This window comes from Leptodactylus fuscus, chromosome 1, assembly GCF_031893055.1.
Source record: "Leptodactylus fuscus isolate aLepFus1 chromosome 1, aLepFus1.hap2, whole genome shotgun sequence".
Taxonomy (NCBI): domain Eukaryota; kingdom Metazoa; phylum Chordata; class Amphibia; order Anura; family Leptodactylidae; genus Leptodactylus; species Leptodactylus fuscus.
Window position 1 is genome coordinate 52,727,959 of NC_134265.1, and position 8,977 is coordinate 52,736,935.

At 43.2% G+C, this 8,977-nt stretch overlaps 1 protein-coding gene across 1 annotated transcript; it reads left to right on the forward strand.

Moving 5' to 3' along the window:
* The first annotated feature begins 259 nt into the window (after positions 1-259).
* On the forward strand, positions 260-7,378 carry F2RL1 (F2R like trypsin receptor 1). The gene is made up of 2 exons (XM_075270756.1): positions 260-343; positions 5,395-7,378. The coding sequence occupies exons 1-2, from the start codon at positions 280-282 to the stop codon at positions 6,495-6,497; spliced, it is 1,167 nt and encodes a 388-aa protein (XP_075126857.1). The 5' UTR covers positions 260-279; the 3' UTR covers positions 6,498-7,378.
* The last annotated feature ends 1,599 nt before the right edge of the window (positions 7,379-8,977 follow it).

Genomic DNA, 8,977 nt, shown 5'->3' on the forward strand with positions numbered 1-8,977 from the left:
GAGCCGTCTGCGCGCTCAGAGACTATCACATACCTGACCGGTGACGTCAGCATCAGTCTACGGTATGAGAGCGTGGTCACGGCAGAGCCAGCCCCGCTCAGGTGCGCTGGTTTCAAGTGAAACCTTCGGGAGGGGCGTGGCTAGGACTAGTGACGTCAGGCGTATCAGGAGTATCGCAGAGTTGAGCGTAGTTCGCGCTACTAGTTGGCGCTCGGGTTAGTTGCGCGATATCATTGGATTGTATCGGGTGTGAGTGCGGGGTCTCCGCGGCTGTGCGGGATGACGGGCTGGCGGCTCCTGCTGGGCGCTGCGCTCTTGTCCGCCTGTGTACTGACGGTGTCAGGTAAGTGTCTGCTCTGGTCTATCAGGGACGCCTCTGTCTATGGGCTTGGGGCTATACAATGTGCGGACACTACTAGTGTATATAGCCCGGGGTCCTGGATACACATGGCTGACCCCTGGACTGCTTCAAGGTGTCTTCTGCTGTGGTCAGAAAGTGATAGGGTGCAGATGAGATGTCTTCATTAGTTACCTGTTGTTTCTCCTAAGGCTGAGGTTGGGCTTGTCTTAAGGGCAATAGAAACCTGTGTGTAAAGGAAAGGCATAAAAACAGATTGATGTCCATTGAAAACAGAGATCTTTGATTCTCTATATATATATATATATATATATATATATATATATATATATATATATATATATATATATATAATGGAGATATTTATCTCAAGTGAATACGGCCGTAAAGGTCCAGGACTAGATGTTTGATACTGATGACCCTTTGCACACTATATGTTTTCACAATCCCATTGGTCAAGTTTCGAACCCCAAACTGATCAGCTGATATGTGGCCATCATGTAGCCGAGTATACAGCTGGGAGCGGGGTTGTTGTTTACAGGCATCACCGCCGTACTCTATAGACCAGAAGCTCTGTATAGTTTGGGTGTGGAACCCTGACCGATCTGATACTGATGACCTATCTTGAAAACTGTTCCACCACTGACCTCTGTAGATGGGCACTGTCATAGCTGTGGGTGACAGCAGGACCATGGTTTTGTATCCTCCACTTTGTGAAATTTCCCACCCTACATGACGTACTACAGATTCCTTCCCATGTTACACACACGGATATTGTGTTGCTGATTTTCGGCAAACTCTTTCACCTGGCACAAAACTATTATTTGTTTGAATTCCCACATTGCAGAAAGACAACTTTTATTTTTTTTGAGCCAGAGCTAGGAGTGGCTTTAGCAGAAGAGAGACGTATAAGAACTTACTCTATATTTCCCATTTCGTTTGAAGACACTCTTGGCTTTGGTTCAAGCACAGCAAAATATGCAGCATGGCGCCAAAAGCGTCATTCCGATGACTGAGGTGCAAAGTGGTTGTGAAAAGAGGACACTTTCCTGGCTGTTTTGACTGATCCCTCATAGGTATGAGTCTATTGAGGGATCTGTGAAAATAGGCAAAACTAGGACATTTTTTTTTTTTTTTTTTTTTAACGGTCTGTTAAAACGGGCAGTCAAAAAACTAGTCATTTGGATGTTTATTTTAATACAGTTGTGTAACGGCTGTTAATTGTACATCTGAATAGAATCTAAAGCTAAACCAAATATCTGGGTTTCCCCTTAGGGTAGACTTTTAGGATCCGTTGGTATATCCTCAGTCATTAGATTACATTTGATCGGTCAGCATTGAACTCTTCAGCTACTATTGAGGAATAATGTAATATTCTAGATATTTGAGCAGTCGTAAGGATGGCACTAGATAACTTTGCAGTTAGAGGAGTAGATAATGGGCTTAGAAAATTCCAATGGGTGCAGTTGGAGAGGAGTAATGGGCACTATAAAGAGTATAACTCTTGTGGATACTTATGGACACGACTCTTACACACCATGGTTATTATTATCACTAGTGGATATCATCCATTGGAAGGTGTGAAAAATGTATCCATGCCCTATAGTGCCATATAAGAATACGGGCCAAGGACTTCCCATGCACACACCTGTCAGAGAAGTAATCATAGTAATATGAACGTTCCTCCCACACACACATGTTGTCCTTGTGTCTTTTGGTAGCCATATTTGGAGGTAATTTTGCCATCTTCAGTCTGGTGAAATTTTATTATTCTAGTAAAAAAAAATTGCGTAACAGATCCCTTTATCTTCTGGAATATATTTTATTACTGTAATAAAATGGTTTCATTATCGTTCACATATTACGTAAAAGCGCAAAAGAGGCAGAGGGTACGTACGTCATATTAAGCAGCATCTTGTTTTTGTGTGTCTGAAAAGGAGGGCATTGTCTTTTCATATAATGGGGAGATGTAACTTCGTCAGAGAGGGTGGCTATTGTGGATTAAAGCCTTCGTTCAGTAAGAACATAATTGGAGCCTTCTCATCCCAAGACTTGTCATTTGCTGAAAGAAATACCTTCTTATATGTGAATATAGCCTTTGCTTCTGGTGCTGCAGGATAGTGGGGGGTACTGGAGCCAGACAATGCTGGGATTTATGGTGTCTTTTGTATTAGACCACCAATAAAGCTGGGTGTGAATGAGGATGAGACTGTGCGGCAGCTTTAAAGGGATTGTCCTTTGTAACCCTAACCAAAGGGAGGTCAGACATTTCTAGTATGTATGGTGACCATTCAAATGAATAATGCTTTGTTGGGTCAGGCTTGTCAGAGGAGGAGACCTGGATATTTAACCCAGTTTATTGGGCCGGGGGGTCTACATCTTGCCCTAATTGTAAAACGTGATGAGTGGGGCACAGAGAGGCAAGTGGCACATGTTTGGCACCAAAAATACCCATGCACTATAGAAACACCACAACTATTCCTTTCTCCATAAGTGTTCCAGTGTAAAGGGAACAGTAAATTCCCCCAATTATTCATCCTTAAAACTTTTATCTGTGCTGAGTAATTTTGTTTGTTACATGTGACCTATGTTATGTGTATACACTGGATACAATGTTTCCTAATGTAGTATCGGAACAATGGCCAATAACTGGCGCTAGTCATATTGGGTGTGTAAAAGGTTTGTGTGCAGTTCCTTATTTGGATACTCTTTAGTCTACATGTGACGTAACTAACATAACGTAAGGGCAGGAACAGACTTGACCTCCCATAGCTCCGAGGCTGCTGTGAATGATGATACCTGAAGGCCTAGAAGCCTTTGCAGCTGTGTGTGGACATGTTGGTATGTTCTGTATTCAGTAAATACAGACCTGTTCAGATCTGTGCATGGGTTTCTGTTTGGGGTGTCTGCTTGGGGTTCCCCCCCAAATGAAAACCTAATCAGCATAAAAAAGCGGTTACCTAAGGAAACCCACAGTCCCCATAGACTATAATGAGGTCTTTGAAGTCTCTGCTCAGTTTCCTCACAAAAAATGCAGAGAGAAAAGTGCTTCTTGCAGGACTATAATGGGGTCCGTGTGCTTTCCGCGCAGTCTCCGCACGAGTCATGCAGACAGGAAAGTAGATCGCACACCGCATGGAAAGCACACAGACCCCATTATAGTCTATAGGGTCCGTGTGCTTTCACTGCACACCACTTGCCAATGCGTTCGGTAGTCTGTTTGGGGGGGTGTGCCCATGTGGACTCCCTGAACAGATTACCAAACACAGATGTGAATCAGGCCTCATATTCTCAGTGAATTGATGGCACATCTGGCTCAGACCAAGTAACTATCATAACAGCACTGAGCATGTGCAGGGAATATGAGCAGTGGCGAATGCAACAGGCAAGATTAATTAAAAAATAGCAATATCTTGGCAACAGAGGCAACAATTCCCAAGAATGAAGTTTTGTTGGATTCTGTTGTCCTATCTATCTGCGGGGATGGGATCTTGTGACCAACTCCCTTCAATAACTGTGGCCAGTGGCACTTTTTTTTTCCCCCTAGATATAGACTTCAGTAATGCAGCATAGCAGGACATGGAAGGGCACAGGTTAGTCACTGCTTTTTTACAGCTTAGCATCATACAAGTATGTTATTTGGAAAGGGATTATGTTCGTACACATTCCCACCCAGTCCTGAGAAGGCTGATCATATATACCTAGGCTTCCCACTGCTTACTTTTCTGTATGATCCAGTTACCTGCTGCTTAAGCAATTTTCATTGTTGCAATCAATTCCTACCATAGGTCAGTTCACTATCGCTTTAAGGCTCCTCGCACATGTGCAGTGTCAGTATGCTAGTCATGTTTTACATGGCTGTGAGCCCAGGGGAAAACTCAGGACAGGTCCTATACCTGTCTGTTTTGTGCCTGGGTTCACGGAAGTGAATGAGTCCGGTTGCGTGCATGTAGGGTAAGAGGGTTTGTAACCAGGGGTGGAGGTAAACAGAATATATCAATATATAGCACTACCATGTGGGACATAAGTACACAAGGAAAGTCTCTGGAACAAGGGTTTTATGTGATCTTGGTGCGGCATTCTAAACCTAGACATAGGGACACAAATCTATATATAACTTAAAGGGTTTGTCATATTTGGCAGACCTTTATGAGGTTCTCTGTTTACACAATTCAGTCAACCTTATGAGTTGCTGGTATACAGGTTGTGTATCAGATAACTAACAATAAAAACTGAAAATCGTTCCTTCCTCATTCCCCTACCACTTCCTGGGTCAGCTGCCAATCTCTACTTCCTGGTCCGTCCCAGAATACACTTGGTGGGTTTCTGCTTGTGGGTAGAGATTGGAGAGGGACCAGGTATTAGAAACCAGCAGGGAAAGGCAGCAATGAGGCAAGTATGACTGCTTTAGGGTTGAGCCGATCTTCAGATTTCAGGATCGATTTTAAAATCCAATTTCCGATCATTTTACAGCCGATCGTGAAATTTGCTCGCTCGCCATCCGATCTATCCCAATCGCTCAACCCTATTAATGATATATACATGAATAGGGTTGAGCCGATCTTGAGATAACCTCCGACCTTGATCCCGCCTGAAAAGATCAGGATCGGAATTCCGATCGCGAAATTTACTCGATCGCTGATCGGAATCCGATCTTTTCCGATCGCTCAACCCTAGACTCCTTTCCAGATCTCAAAGGTAACTTATTACTTCGGCTATGGGGGCCTGGCTGACTATGGTAAAACTAGCCCCCATAATACAGGGAATTATTTACCTGTGAGATCAGGGAAGGAGGGGACTGAGTGAATGTTGATGCCAGAACCCTGGATCAGGTACGTGAATAGATATTCCCCAGGCAACCCCTTTAAACATTGGGGAGTTTTTTTGTTTAAATTTTGAGATTAGTTGCATGTTACTGAAATCCAACATTCATTGGAAGGCTCGCTAGTAATAGTTCTTATTCACATACATGTTTTGGAAGCCTAATCTAAGACCAAATCCCGCTAACCTTTTATATCTGTGTTATACTTTTATAGGTAATACGACAAAGGCAAAACAGGGAAGAAACTTCGTAGGCAAAGTAGACTCGTTCAACAATGAAACTGGGAAGTTTGGCTATAAAGTGAACGAATTTGCAGAGAAGGTCTTGACTGGCGGCTTGACGAAAGTCTTCCTCCCTATAATTTACATCATTGTGTTTGCTGTTGGATTGCCAAGCAATGCCATTGCATTATGGGTGTTCTGTTACCGGACAAAGAAGAAGCACCCAGCGGTGATCTATATGGCCAACCTGGCCCTGGCTGACTTAATGTTCATTATATGGATTCCTCTCAAGATTGCATACCATCTGAATGGCAACAACTGGATTTATGGAGAAGCCATGTGCAAAGTCCTGGTGGGTTTTTTCTATGGAAACATGTATTGCTCAATACTTTTCATCACTTGTCTAAGCGTTCAGAGATACTGGGTCATTGTAAATCCCATCTCCCATACTAAGAAGAAGACAAAACTTGCGCTCTTTGTATCCGGAGCAATATGGATTGTAATTATATTGAGCATTATTCCATTATATCTGAATGATCAGACGGCCTACATCACCGAACTCAAAATCACAACTTGTCATGACGTCTTGCCGGATGACGTTTTGGCTACTGATATGTTCAAATACTTCCTGGCACTTTCCATTGGGCTCTTCTTCTTCCCAGTTATCCTCATGTCGGTGGCTTATGCATTTATGATTAAAACCTTGAACGCCTCGATCACAGATGAATCCATTGGCAAAAAACGGAAGCGAGCCATCATGCTTATAGTTACCGTGCTGGTTATGTGCTTGGTGTGTTTTTTGCCCAGTAACATCTTACTCTTGGTGAATCATGCCACTATAAAGGTAACCGAAGTTGGCAACGTCTATGCATTCTACATTACGGCCCTTTGTCTCTCTGCCTTGAACAGTTGCATCGATCCTTTTGTCTATTACTTTGTGTCCAAAGACTTTAGAGACAATGTCAAGAACACGTTCCTCTGCAGGAGTGTACGGACCGTAGAGAGGATGCAGATATCGTTTAGTTCCATGAAATACTCCAAAAAGAGCAGCACATACACCAGCTCCTCCAGTAACACAAAGACAAGTTCATGCTGAAGACGGACAATGGACAGGGCAGGAACAAGACTTATGCCTTTCTATGTGATATAGCAGGCCTTTCCAGCACAGGAAAGCCGCTCATGGACAAATGTTACCTTCAGGGTTTTTAATGAGACATTTACAAGTAGACTCTTTGTATGTGAAGTCTGCTTTAATGCAAATGTGTTAGTATTGTGTGGAAGTATTGTGATTGTGAAAACCATGTAACCTTAGTAAGGCCGAGTCCTCATTAACATCCATGGGATCTGTTCTTCTAAAGAAAGCTCTGGAACTTATCCTGTAACGGAGAATATTCTCTCTTCACTGGGATCTGTTCCCATGTTAATTTAGAGAATATAATGGAGGAGAAGCAGGTTCCTCAGGCTTGTAAGAGCTCGGTGTTAAAGTGAATATCCAGCTTTTAGCCCCATTCTTTAGGGCCAGCATTCTGTGTTGATTTAGGTCTTTGTAAAGTGCTCCGAATTTCCTGCATGAACCTATGCTAAATAATATGATGGCCGTCTGTACCCGCCATTATGCCGCTTCAGTGTTTAACCAGTATGTGGTAAGCTCTTAAGACCCCTCCAGTGATGGCTGCAGGCGGCCAGAATTTTATTCAGAGGGTTTGTCCGGCAACCTCGATCTTAGAATGCTACAAGATAATAAAAATAATACTGTATCGACCTGCTGATCCTGGGTCTTCCGCAGGTCTATGTCCATCCTGCTCCGGTGATGACCTGTCAATATGGACCCGTGACTACTGCGGCCAGTCACAGATTGTAATGGAGAGGTGTGTACACCACCGTGGTGGCCTTGTGTCCTTTTCAACAAGTCCTCTCTGGAGCAGGAAGAACAGAGTCTAGCGCGGGACCCAGGAATTGTTGGCGTAGGAGCAGCGGTTGATTAGTAAGGTATTATTTCTTGCGTAGAGATGAGCGAACACTGTTCGGATCAGCCGTTCCGAACAGCACGCTCCCATAGAAATGAATGGAAGCATTCATTTCTATGAGAGCGTGCTGTTCGGAACGGCTGATCCGAACACTGTTCGCTCATCTCTATTCTTCTAAGTGTTCTTAAAATTTTAAGTGTCCAAACAACTTCAGTAACTCTTACGTCTATGCAGGAGATTGTTAGCACCATGGATGGATACAATTGTTATAAAAGGTGTACATTCACTTTCAATATGTTCCTGTACATCCATTATTGTCCTCTTCTGACTCGTAGGATTGGGCACAGGTTGGTTGTGTAATTGTTTTTGGCCTCTTCACAACCTCTAGGTCCACAGCTTTTCGTTTTAAGCTCTCGCGTAACAAATGGGCTTGGTAAATACAAAAAATGAAAAGGTCCTAGAGTGCGATACCAAAGGGAATATGTGAAGTCTGGTTGTCCACCACAAGCTATTCTGAAGTTCTTAGTTTCTGAGTAACCTTCTGAAGCCTATTCCGTCCCTTTGCTTTGTCTGCTGCCGGTAACATTCAGCCATTACGAGGCAGACCTATTCATTTCATAGCTTCGGCATCTTACAGAGCTGCTCTGTGCTCCTGCCTTGTATCTCGGAATCTGTGTCACATTGCCAGGGTGAAAATAATAACATGCCTTGCCCTCAGGCATATAAAATAACTAAAGGTAACCTAAAAAACAATGTGTACTTGGTCAGGATTCCAGGAGGCAAAAATAAAGCCAAATAATTATAGGTAATTGGAGGCAAAAATGTCTGCAGTCAGATGGGAGCCTAGTAGTTAAATGCTTTGTGGTCTTAAGATATCTATACACCTTATCCCAACATGCCTGTTATCTAAGATGTTGGGGCCTTCTAACTCTCCCTTGACAACATATACTGGAGATCAGAATGACCGGGCTGTTGGATGTAACCAATCCCTTTGTTCTTGGGCAGATAAGACCTCACCAGAGGTGTCTACAATAACTTACTCCCCTCGCCCTATCTAAGGCACATACACACTTGGTGGGGCTTAGTGTATGTGTGTATAGTAGACAGCTATCTGAAGTGTATGATATATACTGTTATACCCAGGTTTCCTAAACCCAGAGCTTGTCTTTTAGTATTACCAAATACAATGGTCGCACCTAGATGAAAGCGTATTTCATACTATGTTTTACATTCATGTGTCTCCATGGTCAGGTATCGATCAGGCAGGTGCCAGGGCTGTGGAGTCAGAAGGCCAAAATACCGACCCCTATTTTTCCACAGCCTGCCTCTGCCCCCGTCATAAATCGCTGACAACTATAATCACATAGAAGCAGTAAAGAACCTAGAATTCCCCAAAAAAGTCAGCGATTGAATTCCTATGAAAGTAAATATGTAACAAACTTTGTTTTCGGGTGGAATTGTTCCAACTCTAAAATGCTAGTAGACCATCCAATATATTAAGACTCTTCCATTTACTCAATAACCCTGTTCTTTCCGACTGAATGACTATGAGGGACGCACTGTACGCCACTGAGGATTAGGAGCAGCTGTAATGTAGAATTATTACCTG

What these genes read in the sequence shown, in the direction of transcription:
- F2RL1 (XM_075270756.1), top strand. Translation starts at nt 280, where the DNA reads ATGACGGGCTGGCGGCTCCTGCTGGGCGCTGCGCTCTTGTCCGCCTGT. An exon ending in CTGTGTACTGACGGTGTCAG is followed by an intron (nt 344 to 5,394) that starts GTAAGTGTCTGC and finishes ATACTTTTATAG; the next exon opens with GTAATACGACAAAGGCAAAA.